The 18,766-nt window shown below is 39.4% G+C and overlaps 1 protein-coding gene across 1 annotated transcript; it reads left to right on the forward strand.

Annotated features, from left to right (window-relative positions):
- The first annotated feature begins 17,525 nt into the window (after positions 1-17,525).
- Positions 17,526-18,649, forward strand: LOC104427760 (IAA-amino acid hydrolase ILR1-like 7). The gene is made up of 4 exons (XM_039305228.1): positions 17,526-17,609; positions 17,704-18,018; positions 18,157-18,285; positions 18,500-18,649. Exons 1-4 carry the CDS (start codon positions 17,526-17,528, stop codon positions 18,647-18,649), a joined length of 678 nt encoding a protein of 225 aa, XP_039161162.1.
- Positions 18,650-18,766: the final 117 nt, after the last annotated feature.

An 18,766-nucleotide genomic window follows, 5' to 3' on the forward strand; every position in this document is an offset into this window, starting at 1 on the left:
TTCTGCAGTTTGATCAATGTAACACCATAGAAAAGATAATGGTCCTCACGGAAGAGACCACCCGGATCAATCAATCGGAATGCGAGTCGTAGCTGTAGTCGTCGTAAAAGACGGCGGTTTCACTGCTGCTGCTGCCACTGTCGTCTTCGGAGTCAGAGGAGTCGTCAAAGACGTAGGAGTAATAGTTGGAGTCAGGCAGGGGCACACAATCGGAATGCTGGTCGCTGCTCACCCGCTCGCCCACTTCGCGATCGGAATGCAGACCGCGCTCTGCCACGCGAGGGCAGAAGAGTGCGCGACCCTCAATATCTAAACAGGCAAATACGTGCAACACCACCCGCACCCACCGAGCACAAAAGCCGAAGATTCAAGGCGGCGTGGTTCGTCGGACGGCGGCCTCCCTCATCCGTCGAAGGAAGAGCGGCAATGGAGCACACTGAGGATCTCGACAGGCTCACCACTGAGCTCGAAATGGCCGAGACCACCCTCACCACCCGCACCTGCCGAGCACAAAAGCCGGAGATTCACGGCGGCATGGTTCGTCGAACGGCGGCCTCCCTCGTTCGTCAGAGGAAGAACGGCAATGGAGCGCACCGAAGATCTCGACGAGCTCACCACCGAGCTCGAAATGGCCGAGACCACCCGCACCCGCCGAGCACAAAAGCCAAAGATTCAAGCCCGTGGTTCGTCGGACGGCGGCCTCCCTCATTCGTCGGAGGAAAAGCAAAGAACAAAGGGGTTCAGTTCAATAGAGAGAGGGAGAGAGAGTTGCGTTCGAAATTTTCGTGGGAACGTGAAGACTCCACCAAATATTTCCTTCCAGGGGAGTTCCGTTCCTTGCAGAGCTGAATGATAGGACAAGACGTGCAGGAGGAGAGAGAAATTAAGTTTCCGTTCCTTTTCGAAAATAACCGTGAGCTCGGACTCTAGCGTGGCTGTCGTTGGACAGGTGTCGCCCGGTGAATGGACTCAGAGGAAGACACGTTGGAGTTAGAGCTGCAGCCAATGTTTTCTCGCTTCGGAGAAGCGAATGGAGCCGGGCTAGCCCTCCAAACCTTAAGCTTGACCCCAAAAAAGTCCTCAATCTCCTCTCTTGGTCACTACAGTGGTGTTGCACCACCGCGGTTGCCCACGCTAAAGAAGGGCCATTGCCACCACAAGCCACCAACAATTGGTTGGTTCGGTCAACCGCTTCTAGCGAAGGTCTCGAGACCACTCCTCAACTTAGTCGGTCTGTCCTCCTTTCACGGCCGTGGTCATTGCAAGTGGCCATCATTCATTGCCACTTTTTGGCCTCTCCATGGAAGCCAAAACCCTAATCCCGTGGATACAACCAAAAAGCAACTAACCCAGTGCAGAGGACGGGGAAAGGCAAGCAAACCTCTCTTGGATCTGACTTGGCACTTTCGTCGAACACGTGGGGAGCTTCTAATTATGGGGACGACTGACCCATTCGGACTTAGATTCGCACTCGAATTTACAACAATCAACCAGTCAAGACAAAAAATGGCCAAGTGCAAGACCAGTGAGATCGGCACTCGTGTGAGCTGGGCCACAACAAATCCCAATCCGAACGAGCATGAAACAAGGCAAAACAGGGTAAAGACAAAAAGGGTCAGCAATGCTCACTACCTGGACTACGTTCTGTGGCCTTGCACACCACCATGTTGGAATCCTTGGGAAATCGACCAAATTGAACCAAAAGAAATGGGGAAACTCATCGGAAAACTCAGAACCATGGAAAAGGGGGTCACGGGTTTGGTGTTGCCGGCGAGGGGTAGATTTGCATCGAGGATGACTAGGCAAGGCTCAACAGAGGCAAATCTCGGCCTTCTCTTCTTCTCATTCCTTCTCCGTCTTCCTCTCTCGCTCAGGTCTATCCTCTCTAAACCACCCAAAAATCCACCTTTAACCTCCAACAACCATGCCCTCTCTCCTTCTCATTCCCTCTCCGTCTTCCTCTCTCGCTCAGGTTTGTCCTCTTTGAACCACCCAAAAATCCACCTTTAACCTTCCAGCAACCATGCCTTTCTTTCTCTCCCTCTCATTCTATCGCCGTCGGCCTGATCCCAATTAAAAACTCCTCTTGACGTTGCCCCATCCTTTGCCTTGCGTCCTGTGCTTTTTTTCGTACGAGCTTGCTCCACTCTTTGTAGAGATCGTCAGAGCAAGTGAAGATGAAGAAAGAGGAAGGGGCTAGGTTGGAAGGAAAAAAAGAAATCGGTTGGGCTGGGCTTGGCGGGAAGAGAAGGGAAAAGAAGGAAGGATGCTGGGCCTCCTCTATTCTAGCTAATTTTGACCATAAATTATTGACATGGATGCTAGTGATCCTACCTTATATGATTAGTACTTACATGAATATTTTAATTTAAAAAATTCTGACTTTTTTTTTTATATTTTACATTTTATATTTTCACTATGAATGGCAAAGATCATCAAGGAGGACGAGCAAGCCCTTGCCAATGGCTCGCAAGGGCTTCGAGGCTTTTGTCAAGTGGCTAGTGAGGCCCTGGTGACCCTTGCTAGCCACAATAAAAAGAAAAAAATTGTAAAGATTATCCACATTCAAGGTACATAGGATAGCTGACGTCCACATCACTGATTTTTTTTGTCAAAATTAGTCAGAAGAACTACATTAATAAATTTTCGAATTGTTTAAAATTAAATTGGCTAAATTAAAAAAAAAGTTTAGAATTGAATTGACAAACATATAATGAATTTAATGATTTTTGTTGTTGTAATTATCCCCATATCTTATACCTCTAACAAAAATAATAGAGTTAATATCACCAAAAACTCCAAACTGATGTACTTGTGACAAATTTACCATCATTAATTTTCTTTAAATTTCACCGTTAAATTGCTATGTTAGAGTACACATAATAGATAAAGAGTGTACTAATTTGTGATTTTACTTTCCCTTTATCACAAGTATATCTGTAGTTTTTTATAATATTAATCCAATTTAACGAAGACAAATAAAAAGTAAATTTGTCACAAATGTATCGGTTTGGGATATTTGGTTGTCAAAAGATTAATTTGGGATAAATTTATCATATCTGTATTAGTTTTGGGTTTTTCGTGATATTAACCCAAACTAAAATGGATGAGTTCAAACTCAAACATGAGATGATATATATTTAACCAAACATGGCATGAGCCATGAACTATTACGTGCAAGATGACATGAATCACTTGACATACCATAGGACGTAATTAATGAGTTGGATATACGAACATAAATTGCATAATAGGTAACATTTACAAATCTAATCAATGATATAAATCATATAATTACTTGGCATTTTTTAATTATTACTTGTATAACATCATGCCCTTGTTTTGCGCTTTGAATTTGCATGTTCGAATTCTTATTTGCATAGCATCATTTGCTTGCCTTGCCATTCGAGTCGCAGGCTTGATTATTATTTGCATAGCATCATTTACTCGTTAATGTTGATGACTTATCATGAAAATAATTTTTTTTGGGTGATCTTCTTTTTTCAAAATTTCACTCGATTTTTTTGAGAATCTCTTGGCAAACACGAAATCACTAGGAAATTCTTAACAGTCTAGGTGATTACTTACCAAGATGGTAAAATTTCAAATGAGTTGATAATTTACTTTTTCGTTAGAACTTGGTAAATTCACTCACCGTGATGGTAAAGTTTCAAATGAATGGGTAATTTATTGCTTTACTGGTGTATTGATAAATTTTGGATGGTATTGGTAGTTTACAATTGGTTTTCTAGACATTGGGGTTAGTGGTCATAAATTTTTTATTAATGTTATTATAAATTTACCATTCACTTCAGAAATTTTTGCCAACAATCCAAAATTATCCTACTTTTCTTGTGACTAGATGCTCGAATGGTCCAAGTTTGAGTGTGCAGGAATTAGCTTCATGCGGAAAGTCTCCACCTTTGATGATTAGATAGCTAAGCTACAAAGAACGAGGTCTTTGCTAAGAAAGACAAATGTGAGGCTACCTTTGGCTGCTCCCACCTGATGTGGAAGTAATAAAAGTAGAGAAATGATAGTTAGAGAACAAAACCCTGCTTAAGAAGAAGAATGCCCAACAAACCACTATCCAGAAGGAAGTTAGAGAAGGAACGGAGGAGCCCTAACAGAGACTTTACAAGAATGAATTGCGGTGGTGCTTGCTTCGAAACTTCGAAAGAGGCAGCTAATGGTGTCGAAATTTGAGATTAGAGAAGGCAGATTTGTTAGAGGCATTAGTCAGGAGATCAAGGCAGATTATGCCAAAGCAACTGAAGTGTGTTTCCTAGAGAAGGGGTCATTCTTGTAAAAGAACGAACACTGGAAGAAGGCGGTCTTCGAAGGCTATTCAAAGGTAGGATCCAACTGATTAAAGGTGGAGGAATCTTGCACTAGCTAGTGTTGGGAAAATATGGCTTCGGATCTTCTATAGGTGTCAAGTTAATATTCAGTATGTAGGAATTCTTCAGGGCAATGAGTAGGAACATCATGTTGTCCCTCCAGCAATAAAAGTTGTTCCCATTGAACCGGTCTAGTTTGACCATGTCTTGATTCATGACTTTGATTATCTCCGACTCCATTGTTGAAAAAAAATAAATCCTTAAAATTGTTGGAAAATATTAGCTTCAAATCAATAAAACAATGAATTGGATCTTTAAAGAAATCAAGTCGGATTTTGAGGCCTCATATCACTAAGGATTTATTTTCCAACTAATGATCATCAGCAAATATCCTCCAAGATATAACAACGTCTCAAATGAGAATACTAGATAATAATTATAGCATATCTTCAAGGTCTCTTTAGGAAACAATTAAAAAATATGATTATAGTTTTGGAAAGAAAATTCGAAAATGATCTCATACTCGTTCATCCAAAAAAATGACATATGTATATATAAGTTAGTTTTAAAAAAATATAGGCAACTCTTTGCAAAAGGTTGCAAAGTAAACAAATGTATCCTTTTGAAAGTAGATGCAACCCTTCAAGAAAAGTTGCAAATTGAACGAGTATAATTTCCAAAAGTTATTTTGAAAAAATACATATATAAAAATTTAGAATAATAAAACTAATAAAAAATAATGATTTTTTAATAAATAAAATTTTGAATTTTCATAATTTCCAAAAATACTTAATAAAAAAAAACAACCTTTGAACTAATAAAGGTTAATAAGATAACGTATGAAATAAAATAAAAATAATGAGTTAGTGCTAATAAAATTGCAAGTGTGCAAAGGTGCGAACAAATGTAACCCTTCAGGTAAAGTTGCAAATTGATCAAGTATAATTTCTAAAGGTTGTCTTGAAAAGATATGTATATAAAAATTCGGAAAATAAAAATAAAAATAATAAAATAAATTTTTTTAATAAATAAAAAATTTCCAAAAATACTTAATAAAAAAAACCTTTGAACTAATAAAGTTTAATAAGATAACCATACAAAATAAAATAAAAATAAATGAGGTAGTGCTAATTAAATCGTTGGGGTGCAAGCATGCAAAGTGATAAGTGCACCTAATAATCACGCACCAGCATGTAGGTATGATAGGCTTTAGTTCATACCTAATTTTTTTTTAAACACATTAAAGAAGGCTTACACTTATTAACCGGCCCATCTCCTCCCAACTTTCTAATGTGAGACAAATAAAAATATACTTAGGGTGCGTTTGTTTCACGGAAAACTCAATGATAAAGGAAAATGTTTTCCGAGAAAGCATATTCCAATAATACAGTTTGTTTTCCTTTGTTTGGCAATGTATAATTGAAAATGTTTTCTGCCGTGTAGATCCCATTAAAGAAATAATTTCACACTTCATCACAAGAATTTTTTTTTCCTGGCTAGCTTACAAGGGGTGAGTTCCAGCTATCGCCAGAGGCACCAAGCTCGCCAGCTGGCCGCTAGAGGTTGCGAGCTTGCCCAATCTGGCGAGGTTTGAGCCTCATCACTGGAGGCCACGAGCTCACCCGATTTAGCAAGGCTTGAGGCTCATCGGCCTCGAGTAAGCTCAAGCCTTGTTGTCAAAGGCCATGAGATCGCTCGATTCGGTGAGACCAAAGCTCACCGGCCTTCCTTGTGGCCAATGACGGGTGAAGAAGAAGCAAAAGAGAAAGGAAGAAAAGAAAAGGAAAAATAAGCAAATTCGATTTTTTTTTAAATGTTTTCCAAATTTTAATTTTTAAAAAATAAAAATTCAAATTCAATTTTTTTAAATACATTTTTATAAGAATAATTGTTTGTAAACCAAGCATCAAATCTAAGTTTTGGTCGATTCGGAAAATGTTTTCCGGTTCTTTCAAAGATAAAATCATTTTCCTGAATTTAAGCTTTGTTATGAAAACGTTTTCTGTTGACTAGGAAAACGTTTTCCGTTGACCCATTTTCCTGAGCGATCCAAATGCCAGAAAATGAGGAAAACGTTTTCCCTGAAAGTGTATTTTGCGAAACAAAGGCACCCTTAATTTGTTTTACAAACAAACTTCCACCGGACATAAAAGCAAACATTCAATCTTTTATGTAGTAACGTGAGATTGTAATGAATGTGCATATTAGTTGGTAAATCAATGTAAAAAGAAGATGAGCTCTAGGCAATGCTAAAAGCATCCTCCCATGATCGGGCTTCGTTGAATGAAGTGCCATGATATTTCCGGGCCAAAAAAACAGACTACAACTTTTTCTTTAGATGGACAGCATGGTGGTGATTTCGAAGAGAATTGATAGAGAGCATTCACGACTCAACAATATGGAGATCTTTCATCAGTTGTTTTTAATTCTATCTCCATCAGTTGTCATCTTCATTAACTGGAAGTACTCACAATTTTTCTTAATTAAGACGATTATCTAATTTCTTCTTAGTGTTGAGCACAGGCCTTTGAAAAAACTAGCCAGGCCTTCCATTGCGTCGAATATGACATTTTCAATACCTTTAGTGATCTTCCTACTGCACATTACACATTTTCCTGTTTGCAAGGACAGTGCCAATAACCGTTACACACGTTTATCCGCATTACCATTTTGCTACTCTTGAAATTGATGAATAGTAGGCTCAGTCGACAAGAAAGAAATCTGGTCAGAATGGAAGTCATCGGTTAACAAGAAAACCGACAAGACACAATGTGAATTATCGATAAGAGTCCTCGCTGGGACTTAAGGGGAGTTATATCGAAAAAGTCATCCATGGCAAACTATCTTGGATTTTGGCTAAGTTTTGAAACGGGTGCAATTAATGAGCAGAGGCTAGCCAACATATCAAGGATGGCGAATGGGCACGAGGACAGAACTTACCGGCGAAGCCAGTATTCCTGGGAATACGCATCTTCTTGTAAAAATTCATTACTAAATAATAGGAGATGGGAGATCGTGTCTATTGCGTGTAATATATTGTAAATGCAGATAGGATCCGTAAGTTATTTGTAGATTCAAATTCAGTAAATACTTGTAAGTAACTGTCGATGGTGGGTTATAAATACCCACATTGTATTCTTTCTATAATCTTGTCTAATCAATCACCGAACTCAATATTCTTTGTAATTTCTCTTTGATGGTTTCATTTAATGTGATGGCCTAAGTTGGCCCGTCCGCCCATGATGGGCCTAAAAGCCCGGCCCACAAGATTATGGCCCATGGATGGAGGGATATGATGAAGGGGTACGTTCCTTTCTAGGATGTATAAAAGGAGAAAGAGAGAGGGAGGAATGTACCTTTTGGCATTTTTAACGTACGTTCCTCCTCCCTCTCTCCCTTGAAACGCTCCAAAAGAAAACGGTAAGTAAAAGGCGAATTCATCTTTCCTTTAAGGCCAATTGACGTCATCAGATCGAACGGGATCGGTTTTTCTTCCTCTTATCGGCGTCGGTGTTTAATCTGTGGCTAACAAGGTACGCTCGATTCCGTAGTGTGGTTTAGGATCGGTGATACATGTGAATTTCTCGGGCTCGTCTTCCGCATTCGTTTTAGGGGTTTGATTTAGTGTTGAATCCGATTTTGGGAATCCGACCAACCCAACAATCTTTACCTTTAAATTTCCAGTAAATTTATCTTCAATGCATTTTGATTTTCCAACCATGCACTTGCTAGTCAAAGGACCCTCTCCGGCCATCTTATTTAAAAGACAATACGCACTCTCACCAAACTTTTTGATGGAGTGCTTTACCTACACGTATTTTTAATAAGAGTGGACGGCAACTGCAGTGTTTTTCAAGACGCAAATGGCGGATTCATTAGTTTTGTCAACCACGTCCTAATGCTTTACGAACATCACCTAAATGATACTGCTCTTACTGATGGAGTGCACGACGTGATTGTATCTTTTAAGAAAGTGGAGAGGGAGCCGTTGATGGGTCAGCAGCAGATCTTGCGTTAATTAACACGCAAATGGTGCATCATCTAATTTTTAGTCAACCATCTTACAGGCATTTTATAACATTAGTGATGTTAAAGATTGTAAAGGAAGCTTTGAATTTTGATTTTCTTTGATGCTTCTATTCATGTGCAAAACGAATTTAAATAAATACACAATTACATGTGTCCTTAAATGGAGGAAAGAATCCTCAAATTGCAGATTTGAATTTAAAATTTTGAGAGAGACAAAAGAGATCAAGATGCTTGATTTTAGGATGATATTTTATCATATGCACCCCCTATGTTACTACATATAGTGAAGAAACGGAAGAAGACAAGTTATCAGCCACCGAACGGAATGACATTCTCTTCCTAATAACGCCTCAGGAGAAAGCAAGCATGGTTTCTGCATTAACTCTGTCTGAAAGGTACATGTATCAGCAAATACAACCTCGTCTTGATGTAACTCTACATGTATGTTAATGTGAATATATACGTATGTGTACACGGACGTGTGAGTTCAATGCGCATTTTTGTCCATTCAAAGCCTGTTTTGATAACGATAGTAACTAACATCAAATATAAAAAATCGATCCTTTATGTTACATGTTGATGGAAGTGTATACGAAAGCATATACTTTTCAACGAGGGATCTAGAGACTGCTCATTAGAAATATGTTGCTCTTGATGGTTAGATATCTTCATGTGTGATAAGTGTAAAATGGAAAATAACATTATGGAATTTTCTGTATATTTCATCATGCTATATATGAGCCAATTTATTGGCTTTACAAAATGGCTATCTATAGTAACATAATATTACAATAAAAATTACAATCAATCAAAATATTGAGATTATGATCTAAGAGATACTCAGAATTAGATGAAGAAACTCAGAATCAGGCGATATATGTCTAACTATGTGATTGGGCGATTTTTATTTTGGCCACCACACACGAAATACACATGGTCTCTATCAAAATCCTTTGGTTTTTTAGTGTATGTTCATTTTTTTGCCGGAGTCTCAAGTTTCGGCGTTTCTCTGCTTTTTTGGGGTTGGAGATTTAGCTGCTATTGCAAGGTGGGCTCTTTTTAGTTGCTGAGGAGTAGAGGAAATGCAAAATGAAATTGAGATATTTTGTTCTTAGGGTTTGTGGTACATCTTCAAGATGGAGTGGGGAAAAAAGAGGGTTTCTTTTTTCTTTTTCTTTTTATAATCACTTAAAGTTAGAGCCTCTGTCAAAATATGTTTTGTGAGATCATGCTCTTAGGGTCTATTTGAATGAAGAAAATCTGTTTCCAAAAATTTATTTTCTGACTTTTGGATATTTGGATGACGGGATATCAATCAATTTACGAAAAATATTTTTCATGAACTAAAAATAAATTTAGATTGGGAGAAAACAACTTCCCCATTTGGTAAGAAGGTCATCGTTTTTCATAAATCACTAAACAAATGAAAACTCGAAAATGATTTCCGTAGAAAATATTTTTGTTTATCATGAAATTTTTAGTGAAACTCATGAAAAATAAATGATTTAGAAAACATCTAAAAATGATAGGTTGTATCCCTCTACAAAAATATTTATACATAAATTGTTTCTAGCGATGAAAATATTTTTGACTGACTAATTATTTCAAGTGATATAAGCGATCAATTTTATGAGAATATTTCTAAAATTATTAAATAAACCGAGCCTTAGCATTTCTTCATCTTCCGCGCATCTAGGTGAATGGTCGGCCATGTAAGTCTGATCTATAAATTTCTCTTCTTTTCCTTTTCACCCCAAAATGGCAATCGTCACAGGCGGCCCAAGCGGGATCGGAGCCAGCGCAGGGCGTCTCTTCCAAGAGAACGGCGCGTGGTTGATCATAGCCGATATCCAAGACGACCGGGGCAGGCCCTAACCAGCGAGCTGGGCAAAAGAGTTAGCTACGTCCATTGTGACGTCACACGAGGAAGATGTCTGCAACCTCGTCGACACCACCGTGGCCGAACACAGAAAGCTCGACATAATGTACGGCAACGGTGGGGTCATGGACAATCTTGCTGTCCGGAGCATACTAGACAGGACCAAGACGGAGCTGGACAAGCTCTTCGAGGTGAACGTGTAAGGCGTTTTCCTAGGAGCCAAGCATGCCGCGAGGGCTGAATACTCTTCACCGCTAGCGCTTGTACGTCCGTTGCCGGCCTTGCGACCCATGCATACGCAGCCTCGAAGTATGCGATTCTGGGTCTGGTGAGGAACTTGGCCGCTGAGCTCAGGAAGCACGGGATAAGGGCCAACTGCGTGTCGCCTTATGCGGTCGCGAGGACTGGGATCTTTAAGCAGACGGAGAGGGATGAAGCTGAAATGGTGAGAGCAGAGAAATGGCGGAGCGAATTGGGCAACTAGAAGGGACAGACCTTAAGCCCTGAGGGCGTTGCGCGAGCGTCTCTTTACCTGGCTAGTGACGAAGCCAATTATGTGAGCGGCAAGAACTTGGTGGTGGACGGCGGCTGCAGCGTGGTCAATCCCCCTCTTGAGAAAGCTCTTAGAGCCACCTTCACATGAACATAGTTAAATTATGGGATAAGTGTATTGAAAATATTAAAACTTATCACGAAAGTGTAATTGAATCCTAAAATTTTTAAAAAATGCAATCAAATCCTAAAACTTATCACAAAAGTACAATTAAGTTTTAAAACTTTTAAAAATTGTGATAAAGTTCTAAAACTTGTCAAATTAATCCAATCAAGCCCTTCTATTGATTACACTTTTTGAAAGTTTTAATACTCGATTACACTTTTATTTTTAAAAAGTTTTAATACTGGATTTGACTATATTTTTAAAAAGTTTTATGACTTAATTATACTTTCGTGACAAGTTTTAGAACTTGATTGCAGTTTTTAAAATTTTAGGATTCAATTACACTTTCGTAACAAGTTTTAGTATTTTCAGTGAACTTATCTCTTAAATCAATTCTTGGGACTATAGTGAGGTATTGATGATCAAGATTCTTGGGCGTGCATATGAGTGGTATGCGTGTGGCCCATTGTCGATCTTGCCATGAGATGATTGTCTACCGTGTTCTACTTGAGATGAATTCACTAAATTCTATCATCTAAGAATGAAACCAACCATGTCAAGTCAATTTGATTAGAAGTTAATTTAAGAGTTAATATCACAAAAAATCTCAAACCGGTATACTTGTGACAAATTTATTATAAACTAATTTTTTGATCACAAACCCTAAAATAATATACTTGTGATAAATTTACTCCATGTTAATTTCTGTTAAATTTTATCGTCAAATTACCAAGTTAAATGACATGTGATAGTTGACGGTTGTACCAATTTGGAGTTTTACCTTTCAATTGTCACATATGTATTAGTTTCCGATTTTTCATGATATTAATTCAATTCAACGGATATTAAATGAGGTAAAATTTATCACAAACATATGAATTTGGAGCTTTTGGTAATTAAAAATTAGTTTTGGATAAAGTCATTACAGAGTCACATAGGAATTTTGATGGTTAAAAAATTAGTTTGAGGTAAATTTATAACAAGTGTACCGGTTTGGAATTTTTCTTGGTATTAACCCTTAAATTAACGAGGAACTTTAATTTTTTAGAAAATAAGGATATTAAGTGAAATAGTAACAGATGTTTTTATTGGACTTTAAATATGATTGACTTACCAAAGTGGGTTGCCTTAGCCGGTAATATTCGAATTCTCCGCACGCCATACTTAGGTATAAGACCTTCTAGGCCTATAGTGTGACATTCAAAATGTCGCTCGACAAAATAGCTAACCCTGAATGCTTAATGGTCCACGCCAAGTTAATGAGCTCATTGTCAAACTACACCATTTGCATTATCATCATGTCGTCATCCATTTCTACCTCATTCGAGGATGCATCTACATCATCATCGACTTGCCACCGCTACCTCATCGCCAACAAATCTGATGTCCGTTTTCATTGTGCGACATCACATCGCTCTCCAGTCGACATTACCTTTGGCAACCGCAAGGACTGCTCGATGACCTGCTCAGACGGCTAGCGAATTCACCGAATTCTTCTTCGTGGCGCGAAGACCACAAGCAGCATAAGAAAAGGCCACCTTCCCTTCGTTCTCTCTTCTCCCCGCAGAACACTCAAACCGCTGCCACGTCTTCTCCACAAAGTCAGCAGGGGATGACCGCCGCGTCACTCGCTCCTCATCCAACCTGCAGCAAGCGACACTTCACAAACGGTGAAGATTAAGTAGGGAGGGAGAGAGAGAGAGAGAGAGAGAGAGAGAGAGAGAGAGGGCCGCTCGTTCTTCTGCTTCTCACGCCAATCTTCTGGTGCCCCTCTCAGCTGCCTTCATTCCAGTCTTTGCCAGCAAGCCAGAAGCCAGCAAATAAGCAGTCCACTCTCCGTTCGTTGCTCACTCACAGATGACAGAGAAGTACGCCCGCCTTTGTTCTACAGCCAGTAGCACAACAAGTCGTCGACCACCAGGTCAGCAGCACGCATCGCCCCACCAAGTCAAGACCATCGTCCATGAGGACCCGAGGCAAGTGGATATCCTCCATTCTATTTTATATCAATCGTTTGTCATGTGACGAGGAGACTTTCCTCAAAAATCTGTTGAATCTAGTGTTTTTGGAGATGTTAGCACCTAGTTGCAGGTTTAGGATAAAAAAATATATAGTTAGAAAGTTGAAACTTTAGTCGTGGATGTGTATATATGCTATGAGAAGGTGGTATATGAAGTTGGCATACGTGCTTAGGCTGAAGATACCGAAGGATTGAGCCAAAATAGGAAAATATTATTCGAGACAGGCTCGATTTTAGTCCGACCTTCAAGTTTGCTAATTTCGTACTGAATTATGTGAGGTGAATTTCATGGGCATTCTTCATGAAATCATCCCTTATTGGCTGTTCTACGACATATTTTAATTTCAGAATTTTTGGACTTCATACGACAAAAATATATTTGAAAAACTACAGGGTTCGAAATCTGTTTTTGGGGTCACTGAACCGACCTTTTTCCACAAAATTTTTGGTCGAGAATTTTAACATGTGTCCCTCATGAAAGTTGTAAAGTATATTCTATACTACCACCTATAAAATTCCCATGATTTTTCTATCTCATTTAGAGTGCGAAACACTTATTTTCCTACTCCATCGCATTATGGAAATTCCTACTGTTTTGGCCCAATATACTAAAAATTATTTAGAACTGTATGAGCTGAATCAGACTTTGAGTCCCTCACAGAAAATGTCCCTCTAGATCTTTTCTATCTTATGTTAAAGTTTCATAATTTTTAAAACCCATTTACTTAGACAACAACTACCATTTCTAAAGGCGTGCAGAACGCCTTGTAAGGCTAGTTTAAGGTCTAGGATATGAAATCCTTCTTATAGTTTAGATGTGTTGGAAAATGAATAAGACAACCGCGCTACATTAGCCGTGATGTGTTGGGGATGTCACATATGGTATGCCCTAATCTTGACATGGGGAACCTCCCAACTTTCTAAACTTTCTTTGAAAGAAAAATGATTGACTTATTTAATTGCTCAATTTATGCCATGTCACTTAGCTCTCCAACTTGGAAAGTTTAAATACTAAGATTGATTTACATATTTGTTAGGAAGCGATTTGGCAAATTATGGGATTGAATATGAAGCACTTATAACTAAATGTATTTTTAAAAGTATGTCACATGGCTTTGATATGTCAAATTTAAAAATCAGTCTTCAACATAATTAGCGTTGCTCTTGATAACTTTTAGGTTACGTATATATCCAGTAAATTAATTTCTAGGTTCCTTACAGGTAGATGCAGTAATTCGGATTTTAAAGATTGACTCGCTGATTTATTTATTTATTTATTGCTTATATAATATGATAAAACTACGTATAATGTATTAAAGTAAGTGTAGTTTTTTTTTTTTTTTTAAATGAGTTGTCAACAAACAACAAACTGCATGATTACGGATTTCACTAACTTAGCTAGTATCTCCTTCTGAAGTATCATATCTGAATGTCATTAGATAAACATTTAAATATAGGTTAATTCAAAGCAATTATGCAAATTGATTTCTGCCTTGTGCACCTAGATGCGTACTAGTAAGATGATATAGTGTCGATTATGAAGTGATAGGACTTTGTGAATTATCCATTTCTAGGGAAAATTACTAAAAAGAAGTCATAAACCTATTATGCTTGTGTCAATTCAGTAATAAAATTTTCTATTGTATCAAGTTAGTCTTAAACACTTTTACGTTTAGCCCTAGGCGAGGGGTTGTGGGCCTCACCGTAGCTGGCAAGGATGTGGTAGTCCTCACCTAAAGTCCTTGCAAAATATCGAGGGCATGGCGCCCAAGCAAGGTCTGCGATACCCAGATTTGCCTGTGGCCAATAATAGTTGATTGATGACACATGTCAACCCTTAGTAAAAATAAAGTAAAGAAAATAAAAGAAAAAAACTAAAAAGTAAAAAAAAAAAAAATCATATAAAAAAATGTCCATGTTGCTCCAATCATGCCACATAGGACGGCTAGTGTCCATATTAGCCATTTTCGGTCGAAATTATCTAGATAAACTCAATTGGTAAAATGTGAAAATGTCTAGAACTAAATTGGCACAATAAAAAAGTTTTAGATTGAATTAGCATAAGTGTAATAGACGCGGAATTTGTCAATAATTTTTCCCCTGTATCTAAACAATCCATGTAAACAACCAATTTCTATAAATAAATAATAAAAAAAAAAACAAAATACAAAGTCTACACTTCATAGTTAGATCAAAATATATAGTTAATCAACCAACGCTCACGTATAGTATTGTCCTTATACGGGGGTTCAGACCTCTCAAGATAATAAATAGTCATCTTGTTCAAAATCGAAAAGGATCGAAGGCCCTTAACAATTTTGAGCCTGAGTGATGGGAAGATAAATCATTTTGCATTTTTAGATCCAATGCAACAGCAAATAATATCATAAAAAACTTTAATTGTTATATTTGTGATAAATTTATTTAAAACTAATATTTTGACAAAAAAATCCAAATTGGTACATTTGTGATAAACTTATTTTTCATTAGTTTCCATTAAATTAGATAAATATCACAAAAAAAATCACAAACTAATATATTTGTGATAATCAAAAAAAGTAAAAATCTCAATTCATATATCTATTCATTATCGCATGCCACCTAACTCAATGATTTGAAGATAAAACCATTGGAAAAACGTCAGATCCTTTGCGACAGTAATTCCACTGATATGCTGTTGTGCAGGCGGGCGGTCGTTTTCGGAGGGGAGAGCGAAAAAACAAATAGCAAGATGCGACGTCATGTAGGTCTCATGATGGTTTCGTTCCCGTCGATGCGTCAGAGGATGATTCGATAAAGTGCACGGATGCTTCGCCATCGCATCATTGGCCTTCCTTTTAGGAACACTACAGATTCGAACGCCAAGTAGTTCCAAAGATTCCGAAACCCTCTCGCGAAAAGCAGCGGTAAAACCCCATCACCGTTTCATCTGGCTACTGGTGGTGGCCCCGGCGCTCGGCGCTCTCCTGTGAGACCACACGGGCTTCAGAATCCACGTTGGATGCGGGTTCGGATTTGGAGCTAAGTTCTCTAGGGCGGGAGCTGCTGGCGGCGGCAAGGGAGCTGAGATTCTTCGGTTGGTTGAGAAGCGTCAGGAGGAGGATCCACGAGCGCCCGGAACTGGCTTTCCAAGAGCACGGGACGAGCCGGCTCGTCCGGTTGGATCTGGGTGCGCTTGGGATCGAGTACAAGTGGCCAGTGGCCGAGACTGGGTTCGTGGCGTTGATCGGGTTGGGTGCCCCCACCCTGGTTCGCTCTCCGGACCGACATGGACGCCCTCCCTATTCAGTTTCCACTCTCTCTCTCTCTCTCTCTCTCTCTCTCTCTCTGTGCCCCTCCCTCCTTCCCTCCCTCCCTCTCTAGGGTTTCAAAGTCAAACGCTCGAGGAGTGACGTCATCGTCATTTCTCAATAGGTTTTCACGTTGGAATCGGCTAACTACAGTAGAAAGATTCCGCTTGATGGTCTCAGGAGTCGTCGCATCCAAGACAGCAAAGCATGTTTTTTTTAACGCTCGACGACAACCGAAAAGATTCCCATCTATAGCTTTAGAAGATTCTGATCTCAATAAGATGGATCGATGAGGATTCTTCGTGCCGTATGGATCCCATCTTTGAGCAACAAAACGAAAAGAGAAGCTAGGAGTTGATTAAGGGCGACCGATTTCCGATCTGATCCAGTCCCATCTAAGAACCAAGAACCGGACTATGAGAATCGATTTCCCATTTCTGGAATTGGGAATTGGTCCCATTCTAGGGGGTTCAATTGAACCGGTGGATTTACATATCTTAGTCGAAATTTTTGGATTAATTGAATTGTCAATCCATGTTGCAATTCAAAATTGGGATTTCATCCAAGATTTGAGAAGAAGACTGAGAGATAATGGGACTGTGATTGTAGAGGCATGCCTGAAAAAAGGAGAAGGATTTGGTGAATTCTTTTCCATAAACAACGAACTCACAAATTTAAGGAAAATGTGAGTATGTGATGGAGGTAAAATTGGTGAATCTTTGTAGGAAAAGAAAAAAAGGTAAAATAAAGGAAGAAGCAAGAGACAAAAGGAGCAAGTTAGATGACTCAGTACAGTCATATGAAAGAAACAAAGATTTGCTTCATCATTTAGAATAAGCGAGGTGTGAGAAGGACATGGTTCCCACTTTGGAACCAGGAACTAGACCGAGAATTACAGGTTTCAATTTTATGAAATCGGGAACCGGATTTGTGCCCCCTAGAACCACCCAAAACACGACTGATTCAGTCCAGTCCGAATAGTTGTATATTTTTTAAGCCAAGTTTTGTTCCTGGCCTAGGGAGCTATTCGGTTTGCATACTCATACTTCTTGCATCAAACGAGACTAAACGAGACGTAGTCAAAATAGATAATAAGCTTTCTAATCCCAGCAAAGAGTGGCTAGCACTCTGATTTCTCCTTGATTCCATCATGGGCCTACTACGTATACTGACTCCATATATCTTCTGTCTTGTTAAGTAATTGTATCCCAAAATGCAGCAATTTAAATGTCGGTAACACCCTTTTCTTTCCCTTGATCGAGCTAAGGAATTGGTAGAGTGGGAACATAAGAGCAAGAACGATGGCAAAATGCAGGCTTTTGGTCATGATGCTCATGCAACTATGCTTCTTGGAGCAGCCAGATTGGTCAGCAGCAAAAAGGACTCTTTGAAGGTAAAATTGCAGTCCAGAGCAACTTAGAATAATTTATTCAATCCCCAGTTCGATCTTTAGTGCCTATCTCTTTTTGGCTACTGTCTTCCCAAAGGGCACGATCAAACTCATATTCCAACCCAGAGAAGAAGGTCATGCCGGTGCGTACCATACGCTACGAGAAGGAGCACTCGATCAACTGCAAGCCATCTTTGGCTTACATGTTTTGCCACATTTGGAAACCGGCAGCATTTCTTCAAGGCCTGGTCCAATGCTAGCGGGGGCTGGTAGGTTCTTGGTCACAATACAAGGAAAAGGAGGGCATGCCGCGAGCCCACACCTGACTGTAGATCCTGTTCTTGCCGCTGCATCTGCAATTACCGCGCTCCAGCATATCATTTCCCGAGAAACGGATCCTCTTGAGGCCCGGGTAAATTCATCATTTTTAAACACATCAACAAAATGACCCAAAACCATTCTGTGTTTTTGCTTGCTGTAACTTCTATTTCCTTTGATGTGTTGCTTGAATTCCCCTAGTTAGAATTGGTATATTTGATATCATGCATAGGTCATCACGGTGGGCTTCATCGAGGGTGGCCAAGCTTTGAACGTGATACCGGAGATGGTCCGGTTTGGAGGAACTTTTAGGAGCATGACTTCAGATGGCTTGTATAGTCTAAAAGAGAGGATCAAAAAGGTGACCGTCGCTCTACATATACGTAGCATCGATTTTCAAGTCGTCTGGTTTGCAAGAGATTGCTCCTTATTAGATGACATAAGAGAAGGGTTTAAAGGTCCTTGTATTGTGTGATTTTATTGAAGTTATACTACTTAGATTGCAATATTCATCCATCATTTAATTTCTTAGAAATGAGGATAAGCTCCAACTTCAGCCACCTGAACTTCGGCAGGTAATAGAGTTGCAGGCAGCCGTGCATCGGTGCAATGCGACAGTTGGCTTCATGGAAGAAAAAATGAGGCCATACCCTGCTACTGTGAACGATGAGGCAATGTACAGGCATGCGAAAGGCGTCGGTGAAGCCCTGCTCAGCGAATCCTGAGTGCACCTTCTGCCCATGACCATGGGAACAGAGGATTGCAGCTTCTACTCAGAGAAGATGTAGACCGCATTTTTCATGATCGGCGTGAAGAACACGACGCTGGGATCGGATAAGGCG

Source organism: Eucalyptus grandis, chromosome 11 (genome assembly GCF_016545825.1).
Source record: "Eucalyptus grandis isolate ANBG69807.140 chromosome 11, ASM1654582v1, whole genome shotgun sequence".
NCBI classification, from domain to species: domain Eukaryota; kingdom Viridiplantae; phylum Streptophyta; class Magnoliopsida; order Myrtales; family Myrtaceae; genus Eucalyptus; species Eucalyptus grandis.

Excerpts from the sequence above, each read along its gene's own strand:
- LOC104427760 (XM_039305228.1), top strand. The coding sequence starts at position 17,526 with ATGCAGGCTTTTGGTCATGATGCTCATGCAACTATGCTTCTTGGAGCA. Across the intron at positions 18,019-18,156 it reads CGGATCCTCTTGAGGCCCGG|GTCATCACGGTGGGCTTCAT; the intron begins GTAAATTCATCA and ends TATCATGCATAG. Across the intron at positions 18,286-18,499 it reads TAAAAGAGAGGATCAAAAAG|GTAATAGAGTTGCAGGCAGC; the intron begins GTGACCGTCGCT and ends GAACTTCGGCAG.